This window comes from Pieris napi, chromosome 4, assembly GCF_905475465.1.
Source record: "Pieris napi chromosome 4, ilPieNapi1.2, whole genome shotgun sequence".
In the NCBI taxonomy this organism is placed as follows: domain Eukaryota; kingdom Metazoa; phylum Arthropoda; class Insecta; order Lepidoptera; family Pieridae; genus Pieris; species Pieris napi.
This window is the reverse complement of record NC_062237.1, coordinates 13,208,755-13,223,794: the sequence shown is the minus strand read 5'-3', so window position 1 is coordinate 13,223,794 and position 15,040 is coordinate 13,208,755. Positions and strand designations below refer to the sequence as shown.

General features: G+C 35.3%; 1 protein-coding gene across 1 annotated transcript in view; it reads right to left on the bottom strand.

The window, feature by feature from the left end:
• Positions 1-629: 629 nt before the first annotated feature.
• LOC125048968 (amyloid protein-binding protein 2) overlaps positions 630-15,040 on the bottom strand; it is a 32,882-nt gene continuing 18,471 nt past the window's right edge. Inside the window, exons 3-13 of the mRNA XM_047647951.1 lie at positions 8,121-8,235; positions 7,482-7,608; positions 6,527-6,703; positions 5,862-6,041; positions 5,362-5,569; positions 4,699-4,857; positions 3,972-4,077; positions 3,620-3,762; positions 2,760-2,925; positions 2,295-2,423; positions 630-1,574 (exon numbers count right to left, since the gene is read on the bottom strand). Of these exons, the coding sequence (XP_047503907.1) occupies positions 1,474-1,574; positions 2,295-2,423; positions 2,760-2,925; positions 3,620-3,762; positions 3,972-4,077; positions 4,699-4,857; positions 5,362-5,569; positions 5,862-6,041; positions 6,527-6,703; positions 7,482-7,608; positions 8,121-8,235 (1,611 nt within the window). The 3' untranslated portion in view covers positions 630-1,473. The remainder of the gene's footprint in view (positions 1,575-2,294; positions 2,424-2,759; positions 2,926-3,619; positions 3,763-3,971; positions 4,078-4,698; positions 4,858-5,361; positions 5,570-5,861; positions 6,042-6,526; positions 6,704-7,481; positions 7,609-8,120; positions 8,236-15,040) is intronic.

Here is a 15,040-nt window from a genome sequence, read left to right as displayed (position 1 = left end):
TAGCACTTTAAGTACTTAAGAAAAGCCTCATAACATTCATTGCACATTCATATTGCTAGAAAGCGTTTACAACTAATTTATACATTTTTTAATTAAGAACTCAGAGGAACTAACTCGAATCATACAAATTATATACAAAAACGCAGAAGATTCGTAGACATTTTGACTTATAGGGGTAATTTGCAGTTTAACCATTAAGGTGACTGCATTTTATGTCTTAGTAAGGATTTGGTGGAGACAATGTTGTATGGAAACTCGCCATTCTCAATATTTGGATGATATTATGTTCTTTGTAAAGATTAGAAATGTTTTTAAACTGAACTTAACTATGTCAAATTAAGAAAAACACTTTTTTAACGGATTTGAAGTTATGTTTTATTATAAATTTACAATTATTTTACATAATTTTAAATTTAACCGACGTTTCGCATGCTTTACAGCGGGCGTGGTCACGGTGACTGAAGACAAAAGGTGTTAAATGTCAAAAAGTATCACAGCTGTAGAAAAAGTTGTGTTATCTGTATTTATTTCCCCGGAGTTGGTATCGACTATCGTTCGACGTCGGTTAAATTTAAAATTATGTAAAATAATTGTAAATTTATAATAAAACATAACTTAAAATCTGTTAAATAAGTGTTTTTCTATGTCTAAAAGTTATGTCAATAAAAGACCATACTATGTCGAATTAAGTTAATAACAATAGGCACAGGGCAGGGAGCGCTGGAAGTTGCTCATTCCGGAGGCCAAGAGCCAGCGGAGTGAGAGAATGCAAAATAAGCACCAAGGATTGGAGGAAAAATTGGAGATAATTGTTGGAAGGTGAATAATGATTGGAAGAAATGGTGATACCATTGAGTTAACACACAAACCCTGCGGGTTCAATTCCGGAAAAAGAACCGGTTCACAATATCAATATAAAAGCAAAACTCAAATAGAAAGTAAAAGAGAAATCAACGAAATATTTTCTATAAAAGAAATTAACTAACTTATTAATTAATAAACTAGAAGTTTCTTCTACTCGAAGCCTCTGAAAATGGCAGTAAAAATCACCAATACTTACATTCTACTAATTTTGATACCAAGCATTAATATGTAATATACATTCACTTTCTCATTCGACAATACCTATACTTGCTCCAGCTTTGCATTTGCGACATTTGCAAATCACATTCAAATATGTGGAGTACTTTAATATATCGCGTTCAAACAGAAATATACTTCGTCCTATAAAAAGACATATTTATAATGATTTTTAATTATAATTATTTGTTACTAGTTTAAACAAGAATAATTGCCAATAAATAGCGTACATTTTCAGTTCAAAAATGAAGTTTTCCTAAACGCGAATAAACACAATCCCGCTTAAGACGTTATCGTCTCAAACGGGAATTTCAAAAGTTCTCAAGGCGGGAAGACAACCCTTCGAGTTGGAAGATGGAAGCAAAGCCGTGCAAATTGTAGCAATTGTGTTGTTCAGCGTGTGCTGAAGAACTTCTCTTGCAGCTCTTCGAGAGGAATCACTTTCTCATCACCTATCGCGGGCTGCTGTTCGGCTTTAGATTGTTCGCGGAGATCTGGAAATATATATAAATAATATTGTTTGCGCTAAATCGGTGTCAGTCAAAGAAGGATGACAACTGTCAATTTTGACTTTGACACGCGAACCGGAAATGGTAGGTTTTTCCGGTGTAATGTCAGAACGGTACGTAGTTGGAATTAACCGCTGTCATATGCGCACTGACATTAGACCGAATACTGCACGGCATTTTCTTTTCACGTGTCATCTTTATCATAATTTCAAGAACCCAAAATGCTTGTCTAGAGAAGACGGCGTCATACTTATGAAATAAAAGTCAGCTCGCAAACGATCTGTTATTTACCAGCATGCTACGTCATCGTCGAATCGACGAACCCTGTGATCGTTTGTGTCACGTGAGTGACGTATAAAATGTTTTGTTTTTAAACTTTTACTAATAGGAATAATAGGAGCAGTGTCGGCCTAGTGACTTCAGCGGGCGACTCTCATCCCTGAGGTCGTAGGTTTCATTCCCGGCTGTGCACCAATGGACTTTCTTTCTATACGCATTTAGCTTTCGCTCGAACGGTGAAGAAATCCGAAATGCCTTACACCCAAAAAGTCGACGGCGTGTGTCAGTCCCTGGAGGCTGATCACCTACTTACCTATTTAGATTAAAAAATGATCATGAAACAGATTCAGAAATCCGAGACCCAGGTCTAAAGAAGTTCTAGCGCCACTGAATTTATCTTAATAGGCATAATAATAATCAAAATACCGTGCCAGTGCTGCAGCAGCCCGTTGTAGTGATGTGCGCGGTCGTGCCTCTTCAGCTGCGTGAACACGTGCACGAGGCCGCGGTAGTCGTACTCCAGCCCCGAGTAGCGCTCGCCGAACAGCTTCAGGCCTGAGGAGGATCGTCTTTAGTACTAGTTAAAGCTTAGACAACTTCGGGACCTAGTTTTGTTTGTACCACTGTACCACTCAACATCTAAAAACTATGACGGAAAATGCGCACTCAGCGTGCCTTATATATAATTAAGACTCGCATATTGTCAATATTTAAACTCTTTTTGCTAGAAAATCATAGAAAGCCTTAAATCTAGGCCTCTATTAAGGCTTTCTATGATGGTATGAAAACCCAACACTTACAAATTTACTCATGTCAAGTTTCCTAAGCCAAGCGGTGATCGCTATTCAGTGCGTGGGTTTTTTCGACATTTACTAACAAATGAGTACTCACTAATATTAATCGAGCGCAGATACAATTTCTCAGCGGCCGTGTGTTGGTTCATGTGGTAATTGTAGAGTGAAGCGAGGTGTCCCACACTCAGGCCCACTTCATAATCTTCTGCTCCAAGTAATTCTTCTTTTATTGCTATCGCTTTGAGGTGCATTGTCTCTGCATCCTGAAATGTATGTTTTTTTAAATTTTATTTATTAAGGTTGCCTATAAAAGCAGCTTATAAAATAAAGTGCGTGCGAAAAAAGTACACGTCAGAAGTGAAACTTCTTTGGCAAACTAAGTTTTAAGTCTTTTTCATATTTATACAAATCTAAAACTTTAGATTTCCGAGACTCAGAGGGAGAGAAAAAGGAAGATATGTTAAGAGTTTAATTTAATTTTTGTAATTTATTTCTTCGATTATAAAAACACGTGGCATTTTAATTTACAATTCGTCATTTGAGATTTCAATAAAGTATTTTGCATAAAATGTAAAATACGAATATTTCAAATTTTAATTTCTATAAGTTAATCCACCCTACTCACTTTCTCCCTTTTCATCGACAAAAACTATGCACGAAGATTCGTGACACTAATATTATTATTATTGCGTTTCATCCGTAAAAACTTTACCCTCATGCGCCTAAACAAGTTTCACTTTAAAAATTACAATAATAAATATAGTATGCGTTCAAGTATTACGTATACTATGCAATTATTGGAATTTTTTACTGCCACCGCCATGTAACGCACCGCGTAACGTTAACATTTTTGTGGACGCGTTTGTTAAGCGTTTTCCTCAGTCTATATTAATTTTGAAGCAATACCATTTAAATAAACGTGATTCCTTAAAGCGAATAAATAATTATTACACCAACCTGAAACTTTTGCATAGACTGATACAGTCGTCCGAGGTTTCCATAATGTTTGGCTGTTTGCACGTTTTTCTCACCAAACGCCATCATCGACAAATCTAACGCTGCTTTGTGTAACGCTTCCGACTCCTCTAGAAGGCTCGGTTCTGTAATATAACATATGTTTATTACTACTTTATTTTAACCATATAAATATATATCTATCTATCGAATATAGTAACATACACCAATAACCCAAAACATTGTTACTATTAATCCAATTAAATTTCTTTATTCAACCATGTATTGTAATTCAGTATAAACATGGAAGATATACTTCACCAACACATAATAAATAAATCTGTATTTGAATCACCTCTCATATCCTGGCCTGCCGGTGTATCCAACGCTATTTCCTCTAATATGAGAGCTTTGACACGCTTCGCTGAGGCCAACAGCAAGTGGTCTGGTGGTACTAGATTCTGTAAGAGGTTATTACTAATTAACTATAAATTTTAAAACACTTAATATTATTGGGGGTCTTGGATCTTATACCAAGAGCTGTGAAACTATTTTGACAGCGCTCAATACCAGAATTGATTCGCTTATGAAAAGAACTTTTGTTGACGTTTGGGGGAGAGATAAATTGCAGTAAATCTGCTTACTTGAACGGTCTTATACGAATTATATTCGTTTTATTGATATTTTGTGCCAAATAGTTTTTTAACAACCCAGAAAATATAATAAAAAAAACCGTATGGCACTCGGGGACTGCCGCTATAAAGCTATTGAATAGCATATTTTATCAACTCAGCAATTATAATTATTTATTGTTATTGTTTATTTATGCAGTTTTTTTTCTTTGATATTAATTCAATCCACCACTTTACCAAACTCAGCGCTTACGCTACGTCACCTATCTCGTCAGAGAGATGTGAATACGCAGTATGCGTTCTATCCCGCTCTAACGCGTATTGGCCGCACGTATATTACGTCATCGTGTATTAGGTTTTTATTTTCATTACGAAATTTCTTGATTCAATAATTAAGAGCTTAATAACTATTTAAAATAATGTTAGTGCTGATTTTCGTATTAACCATACCTCAATAATCCTAATGGCCCTTTCGGCGTGGTCCCGTGCCTTATAAAACCGTCCCGACGAGTACTCGAGGACGTACAAGGCGTACGCTAAGTCCTCCTGAGCCGTGGCTACGTGCAGGCTACTGCGACCGAACACCCTTCGGAGAGTTGATAGTGCTTCCTGTAAGTAAACACATTCAGTGTAAACAATTTATCAAAATATACCAACTTAATTAAACCTAATAAAATATTATTGTAAAATAAATTATTACACACTTTGTTGGCACTAGATTGTAAAATATATGTGTAAGAGATATAATTATATTTCTTTAGGATTGTTTATTATGTGACATGTGTCAATACTGACGATTTATTTAATTGTAATATGCAGTTGGTTTGTTAGTCTGTGGAAAAAGACGCAAGTTTTGGCTTGTCACTTGACTTTTGCAAGAAGCATTTTTTGCTAGAATATTTTCGGATTTTGATTGGGAATTCGATAAAAATAATTGTTTTAAAGGACTCTAAATGTTGTTTCTATAATTATTTCAGGTAATTGATTAATTATTATTATTTTTTTTAATCGTCATATAAGCTTTATCATAAAAAATTAAATCAGTTATCAGTAAAAAAAATCTATTAAATGAATATCAAATCAATCATTTTATAATGCTATCATTTAAAGTACCTCGTAAACCTGCACACTATGAGTGATAGAGTCGATATTGAGCAGATAGAATCCATAATCCAATAAGGCAGCCGCATATCTCGGATGCTGTGGTCCAAAGACGAGTCTAGCGAGAGCAACAGCCTGTCTCACGAGCAAACCCGCTGAGCTGAATCGTCTCTTCACCACACAGGCCGTTCCACACGCACGGAGGACTTCTATTGTTATCCTGGAAAAGGTTTTACGTCTAAATTAAACTATGATATGGGAATACATAATCAAATATATCAGGAATTAAGCTACTAGTGAACGAATCTTCAATAATTTCAGAGTTTCCTTTATACAAACACTTATTCATTGACATTTTTAACCAAAATATTGTTTTTTTATTTATATAGAAATAAACGCCCTATTTTCGACAACCCAATAATTGTTTTGAGTTCGGTCACCCGGAAGGCTCAAGGCTGATTATAATATATATATATAACATTAGTGACAATTAGTATATGTAAAATTAATACTTGGGAGGCGTGTCCGGTGTGAGAAGCGACAATGCCCTCATGCCCCACGCATATGCGGCGCTGTAGTCGCATCGCACGAAGAAGAGGGCGCTGATCTCCTTGCAAAGGCGCGCGAGTAACGCCGACATGCCCCACACGCGCTCACCGCCCGTACAACATTCTTCATCTGTGTACTCTAGCCTGGAAAGATTTAAAAGACTCAAATATCAAATAGCCATATATTGCCTTCTAAATAAATATTATATTGTGTTATAATAGGTACTACAGAAGAGTCCACTGATACAGGAGTGTTGGAACAAGCATTTAAACAATTTGTTATAAATATATTTTATTTAAAAATATTCTTATGTCAATTTCTTTAAGGGATTTTATAGCTATAAAAATTGTCTTATGTAAACTACCATAAAAATAATAAGAGGAATTTAATTTGGAAACGTTTGCGAATTTTGCCTTTGACATGAGATGGCGCCACTAGTATCAGATATTAGTTCAATAAAATCCAGATGTTCTATAATAATTTTTGAAAATATGAAAATATTAAAAAAAATATTATATCATGGTTATAGACGCTTTAATTCTACTTAAAAATGCAATTAGACTAATTTAATTTTTATTCACAACTGATACCGCATTTGATTGATAACAATTTTTTTTATATTACTCACCTATCATTATCAACGCCATCCGTCTGTAGGGCCTTGCAACAGGTTTCGGAAATGGCAATAGGACCTTCTGGGAGCTGTGCTGTGGTGTCTTCCGGCAGATCGAGGAGTTTGAGCGCCAATTTGTAAGTCTCGGCCGCAGCCGGGAAACAGCAGTATACTGATTGTGTATTTAATAACCTGTGATAGAAATAGAATGCAATGTTATCGATGTAATCCGATCGGTGTGTCTATGTCTTTGATTAAATAATTTATACATACATAATATAAAGCCAAATAAATTGTTTGTTTGGTTTTTTTTTAAGGTTTTTTTCAAGGTTTTTTTTCTTGTAGTTATACTTCTTTTGGCGCGTTACAGCAAAATTATGAGTGTAAATTTTACGATGCGCGCACACCGTCACAAAAAACCGACACCCTGAAGTTAGCTATAGTCAACATTTTATTTTGTGATATGAACTTTATTTAACTAGATAATGCGTTATAAAAAAACTATCAATGTATTAAATACCTTTTTTCTATGGTTAATGTAGTTTTTTTCTACAAACGTAGAATAAAATTTTTGAACAGATTTTTATCTTGTTACACCAAAGAAGTATAACTTCTAACGCGTGTACAAAAGTTTTTTTTTCTTTATAGAGACTGTAGGCTATATAACATTTCGCTTTGACCAACGCTTGCAAGAAGTGGTATTCTTTATTGATTGGTCTGAATCATATATTAATCTTGCCATCTACTCGACTAAATATAACTAATTTACATAAACTGAGAAAAAAATTTGGTGAGCTAGAGAAACAACCTGATCACATGCATTGATAACTGCAGTGTTTCATTATACTTTCGTAAACCTTAATAGCATTTATTACTGTTTTACAATTCCCAAAAGTTTGCAGTCGTCTAAGTTTGTTGAAACTTTAAGCCTCCATTCAATTTGAAATAATTTTTCAACGAAAATACTTACCTATGGCAACACTCGAGTGTAAGTCGTTTATAATGTGTGGTCTGTGGTTGGGCGAGGCAAATGTCCCTACACCGTACTAACACGCACTGCGCGTCCGCGTACCAGCCGGCTTCATTAAGGAATCCACCTGAAAATTAAATCAGATTTAACTAAACATTTATTTCAGACCATCATTGTACCACAATCTGTTTGTTGTTGTTTGAATACCACAAGTTGTTTCGCTGGTGGACGGAAGTTAAATAAACGGAAATTACGCGTTCTTCGCTTTAATTAGAAATTTTTCAAAAGGGCGATAGTGCTTTTTTTTAAGGCTAAGTAAAATAATATACCACGCGATATTTTAAAGTTTAAACCGTCGAAAAATTTAGTTTTGGCACCGATCAATTTACGCATATTTGTTTAATAATTCAATCAATTGAATTTTGTCTTTATATGCAAATAGGTATTTAACCTTCCGAGCTGGCCACGCGCCATATTTGTATCTTGGACCTGGTAGTTTTCTCAACGCGTTTTTCTTCACCACAGTATTAATAGCAAGTAATATTTAGTAAAAGTTCACGAGAATGGCGCTCCCGGTCACTCCTCCAGTCCAGCTCATTCAATTGAGTAAACCACTACACAATAAAACAATAAACCTACCTAATCGTAATCCTAAATGTATGAGTGAATTTCTCGCACGTGAGCTCTGTTCACAACGCGCTAGGTACGCGCTCGACAATTCTGCTGATAGCTTGGATCCATGCTCAATCACCGCCTGAAAACAAACAAAATCTAAATAAATCCTCACGAGCCCCAACAAACAATATATAAGAATACACACAATTAATATTAGAAAGTATACAACCTTATGTCTAAATAAAAACCTATTCTGAACCCTGTAAATGGAAATCTGTGGCTATGGGGAAAATGTATTCTATTCTTATACATAGGGGAGTTAATATTGTAATTATGCCGATCGATGCCCTGACATTCTAGATAAATACACCCACACTATTAATAGTCTACCTCAGGAGTTAAAAATTACTTTGAAACGTAGTTGCCTTTAAAGTACCAGCAACAAAGTTGTGGTTATATGAGTAACATTACGTGTGCTTGGCAAGTTCCTGTCTACGCGTCAGTTTGACCAAAGACGACTAATAATTTATTTAAATGGCTTATGCTTAGTTCACACGCGCGCGTTCAACTCTACATTCAACGTGCACATTCACATTCACGAGCGTGTAAACGGTACGCCCGAGCCCGTGAACGCGAATGTGAACGTGAATGCCGCGAATCGGGCAAGTGTCGGTTTTTTGGCAAAGTTCAAAGGATGAATGTGCGGGCGCCCGGTGACTGTTTACATGCGCGCAGGCAGTCAGTCTCTCCCGCCCTTTCGCGACAAGTGGATCTTCATTCAACGTTGCTAAGAAAGTCGCTACGATCGGAGATTACAACATGGCGGAATATAATAATTTTGTTTCTTTTTCCAATAAAAATAAGTTAAGCCAAAGGATATGGCAGCAACAACACCGAGATCCTCGCTGCTCGCCATTCTGGCACTGACTGACACGACGGCGTGCGTGTGAACAGCTTGAATGTCCGCCGGCCCGGGACGGGCTGCATGCCGCGCAGCCCGCCAGGCAGCCCACCGGGCTGAACGGCGCGCGTGTGACCGTAGCATTATTTGTTTTATTGTTTTCGTAGTATGGACTCCTCTCTCTAATTAAAAAAATATAATAATAATAATAATAAAATGTTCCGTATGTTCCTAGCATTCAACAAAAAAACATATATATATTTTTAGAAAGTATTTGTGGTATCTAAACCCTACTAAATATTTGATTCAAATAGCCGGTTCAATATAATAATCTCTTTGATAACACAATCACACGTGAAACCTTTCATAGGTTGAAATAATACTTAATTTCGGTAAAAAACTACAATGTACGATATAAATGCAAAAATTTAAAAAGGATGATATAAATTGCGCAATTGCGGACAATGTTGCAGGTGAAATGATGCGTGTATCGTTACAAATGAGATAATACTACAATGTACAATGCTAGTATGTGAAACGACAGTGGTAAGAGATGTACAACAAAATTATATAAGCAAATGATATGGAAAACACTCTTGTTTAAATGGCAAAACCCCTTGCACACGAATAGCGAGTATTATAAGTACCTACTTATTGTATGATGGGTGGTAAATGTGACTTACTAGTGAGCAAGTGTTAAGCCGCTTAAAAGCCTTGTACATCTCTATCGGTTTAAATTTGTTTATTTTGTTGGAACAACAAAAGCACTCACCTTGTGAAAAGTAACAATTTTTGTCAGGAAAAACTACTAAAGTTACACTGTGTGTGTTATAAACTGCCAGATACATTGTAGACCAGTGACGCCCACAAACTATGTAATTTAGTATTCTGGTAAATACCGTAGTCTCGTTTAACGTACATGAGGAAGAAAGAGGTGTTATTTATTCTACCCATACAATTCTGTCAGCTTTGACGTTAGCCTTGTATAGATATTCGATATAATTCATATTTATTATTAGATACAAATTAATTATGTATTTGTTTTTAAATTAAATGTACGAAGGTAAGCTGTCTAAAAATAGAAAAATATATTATTTTTGTTTTATGTATCTAAAGCGACTGCTGTAGAGAGGTCGCCGCACGGCGATCTGCAGTTTCCATACTAAATTCATATTCGCAATACACGGACCGCTCGAGCAGTTCCTAAGCAAACCGCATGTTGCAGTCGGTCTTGACTGCAACATGCGGTCTGTCTATGGCCCGCTTAACGCGCAAACTGTTGTGGTTGTGGCAGAATGACCAGCGCTGTGGAACACGTCTGCTCCACAGCATAATGCTGAGCCAGGGCCAGTTACTACCACAACACACAAACATTACACACTTAAATGTACCTATTCCTTTTTTTTCTTTCCATAATTTTGTGTTATTTTTCTTTTTTTTTATTATTATTATTTTGTGTGTTTCTGTGTTTGTTTCGTTAGTAATAAATGTTATGTCTGTCTGTAAGTCAATAATAAAATAATAAAAGCCCGTTTAATTTCCAATCATTACAAAAAGAAGAATATACAGTTTTGTTTTATACTTTATATTAAATACAACTTTTACATGTTATACTTCTTTTTCTTGTTGTCTTATATATCATATCTATGTTCAGTACCTACCGCCGATCGGAACCCCTTCACGGGAAGAGACCTTCTCCGGCTTTTTCCATCTTACATACCTACGAATACTTTACAATGAATATTATTTAGAGATTGGTGTTGAATGAAAATCCCACAATTACAACTTGTTTACCAGTTGAAGCCAATTGGCTTGATACAACATTGTCAGTAATGTAAACGCAGTTCAGCATTCCAGCTGAGCGGAAACTAGCTTATGCTTTTGTTTCGTTATAGAGAAAATCCAATAACACATTCAAAAATTATTGATCGAACATTTGTGAACTACGAACCCAAAGCAAATAGTCCTTGGAAATAGGATAACAAAAGATACGGTGTAATTTTTTAATCAAATAAGTAAAATTTTGTATGCACAGCTCGGACGTACAAATACCACTAAGCCTTGACTTGTTTAAGCTATCGCGGAAGCTCAAAAGGAGTATTTAGAATATCCATAGCGCTAAATCACCTGAATCACGAGCTCACCCCACATATACACTCACTTACATACCCTCACTTTCACACCATCGCACAACACATCCGAAATAGGTATTACGTATTTAATAAGTTTTATTGTTTGTTTCCTTTCGTAAAATGTTGAACCTTTTTGTATATAATATTATGTATTGCATATAACTGTTTTATGTTGTACATAATTTATGTCAGCTGTACTATGAAATACGGAAAAAACATAAGAAAAACGTGTGCCTTACTCGTACAAATACCTTAGTTGACAGAATTATTCATACTAGTCGTACAATGTATGTACAATTTATTCGTAATAAAAATACACAGTTGTAAACAGAATGATCTAATTAAGTGTCGGCCGACGAAAGGTCAAAGTTGATTGAACATTAGCCTACTACAATAACATTTACTTTTTACAATGTTTATTGTGTTGATTTTGCAACTATAAAATCAGAGTTTTATCATTTTTCTTATTCTAGCATTTAATTAACATATAGAATCTTTAAAGGTTGAGAAAATAAAGTCATTATTTATAAAGACATATATTTAATTCCAGATAAACTGGTTGGTTAATATAATAAATTCTATAACAAACATAAACTGTTAAAACGTTACAAGTTTTATCGAAAAATATATTTTTTTAAATCTCTTTCTTTATAATTTTGTAAATTTTACAAATTTTTACAACAATTTTCTATTCCATTGCCGCATTATGCGACGTGTATGTGAATGAATGAATGAGTGTAAGGTATGTGAGTGTGTAACTATATGTTAGATGTGATTAGTATTGCCAACATTGAGTAAGATGTGTTGAGCAGCCAGACTTTTTGAAACGTGGACGGCGTGCGAATGTAAAGGAGCCTACTTAATTTACTGCGTCTGTGGCGAAGTCAGTGCTCAATCTGACCGACGAAAACATCCCTTCTTCTCTTTAAAAGCATCTTGCGATCTAAGGGGAGTGTTCTCTGTGCTTTTAATTTACCATTATTTAACATTATCTACATGTACCCTTGGTCACGGCATCACGCGTGAACGTCTAAACCGATTTCCCGGTTCCCGGAAATCAGAAAAGAAGAAGTACTGCAAATATCGTCAAAGAGGATGTAAGAAAAATTAATATCGTTTAATATGTATATTAATAATATACATTATAATTGTATGCGTTTGAGTGACGCCCTGGATGATTTAGATTCACAAATCAGCTCAACAGTTTAATATCCTATACGCTTGAAATATCATGCAGGACCACGTCTGTCGGGTCCGCTAGTAGGTATATAACGAATACACATGCAACACCATATATAATTATATACCTACAGATCTCAGTGGTAGATGCAGCGCTGCCCACATCCCTTGCAGGCAGAATATAAATGTGGCATAAGAACTTAATATAATTACGCTATCAACATACTCCCGCGCATCCAATTTCATGTTGATAGGTCTAACGGAAGTCTTATCTACTAACAGACTGTTATATACAAAGCAAAATCGAGTTTCCGTAATAATTTTTACCGTTATACTGTGGTCGTGGTGTTATTATCTAACAAATCTAGATTCTAGACTTGAGCATAGATAACAGTTAGACTAACGGTTGTAAAGATTAGCTCCTTTCGTCTCCGATACGAATTTAATCACTTATTTTGTTATACATTTACCACATAGCCAAGCGATTACCCATGCGATTCTTAACCCTAAGGTTGTTTGTTCCCCGTGCACCAAAGGATTTACCTTTCTATGTATTATTAAGGCCCTATTCCAGCACGAATTGTCGTGTCAGTGTCTCGGGGTCGACTTCGGTGCGCAGTGGAGAGGTGGAGTACTGAAGCGCGCCGGCCCGTAATAACAATTAGTTATGTAAAACATTAAATTTATGTAATTTTATCAATTGTTTTTCTAAAATGGATTACTTGGCTAGCGATAAAATATATCGTGAAAATTTTAAAACCATGTTTTATATACATTTTCGTCATAAAATAAATTCAAAGTGTCAAAAATTGGCTATGTTTGGTTTTTTTTTCTATAGAACCAAGTTATTTAAATCGTGTATCGATCTTACAAAATGGATATGAGAGAAGACAATATGAACGAAAAAAGCGACGGAATGGCTTCCTCGCTATTACAAAAGAACACGAGGAAGTCAAATAAAAAGATGGAATGATGATATAAGTAGACCAGCTGGCCCTATGTGGCTACGTAAAGCTAGAAACAGAGAAGAGTGGAAGCTGTTAGAGGAGACCTATGTCTAAGGACAAGCTGTAAAATAGAAATTAATTATTAGTACTTTACATTTTTATGTACTAGTTAAGTATTTTACAGCAATAAAGGCTATTATTATTATTGGTTGTCATATATATTGAAATATACATGCATCTACGGCCCACGAGCAATAGGTACATTTCTTTAACATATTTGTATAGGTATGACAACACCACTTATTATGATAGAGGCTAGCCTAGTATCAAGGTAAGAGTAAACATTTTCTGGTTTTAAGGCTTGGTGGAAACCACACATTCGTATCCGCACCGCACGCATCATCCTTTCTCGAAACAGTTCAGTCCATTTTCGACTTCTATAACTTCAGTAACCAAGCAGGCATTGTAAAAACACGGTATATTTCAAATTTAATGAAATTTGAACCAGTAGTCTAAGAATTAATATGATCACTATGTTATGTTGTTAGGTTAGCGAATTACGTATTAACTTAAGACAGAAGATCCCTTAAGTAAGGACTGAATAAATTAACCGACTTGATCTCACGACTTTTTACGACATAAGATAGGTTTTGTTGTTTTTTTTTTATGTCATAGGTGGCAAACCCCACATCTCTCCGCAACGTCAAGGGATCAAGCCGCACGGAAAGTCACTGTTTATACAAGTTACGTTTTTGTTTTTGATGGCATATAAATCTGCATCAATAATGAAGAATGTGCATCATATTATAGGCACCATACTAAACCTTTAATAGACATTAATCAGTGCTAATAACACGTGCAGAGCTGCCAACTAATTATCTGTTATCATTCTGTGATTTGTGCAAACAGGCATAGAATGTTCCATTTAATAATATGCGATATTTCTAATAGACAGTACCGACACACTATTGTATTACTTTTTTTTAAATCGTTTTATACTGTTATAATTAAACCTTTGTTAACAGCATACCACCTCTGCATTATGCTGTATGTATAATTGTATAGTTTTGATTTATTTGGCGCTTCGTCGCTGATCTGACCACTCAATGTCAGAGTCATTTAATGAGAGGTTATGTTTTTTTTTGGTTTGCGTTTTTCATTAAAACGCAATTTCGTATTTTCTTATTTACCCTGTAGCATTATATATGTGTATGGATTTTACAAAAACATCATACATGCCGTTTTTCACGAGTATTATGATAAGGAAAATATTTATTTCCAGCTTACTATGTTAAGAAATACGTGGGAAAACAATAAAAGTGATTATCCGACCTAAGACAACAAATGTCGTATTAACATTGAGCCGACATGTGACGCAAGCGCACGCTTACATAATGGTTACGATTCAAAGACATGAAAATAACTTCCACTGCCTCGATTCTAGTATAAAAATATTGTTTGAAGAAATAATCCACATGTTATTATAATTAGTATCAGGCCACTGGTCAACTTTGCCGTTAATGTAGTTTGATTTTGGACAGACGCAATAACATATTGCGTGTTGGGCTACAGATTCTGTTAACCAATGAGATCAAAAGCAACGCGCCATCGTTTCTCTTTCGTTTTTCATTCTTATCCCCTCGATTCTAGAAGATGAGGCAAATTCATTATTGTATTGACAGTTCCAACACATACATTTCCTATGCAATTTGTTATCTTTACTATAGGCCAAAAAAGCCCACGGAGTGGCTTTTCAGGAAGTTTTTATGTATTGGGACGGTAACT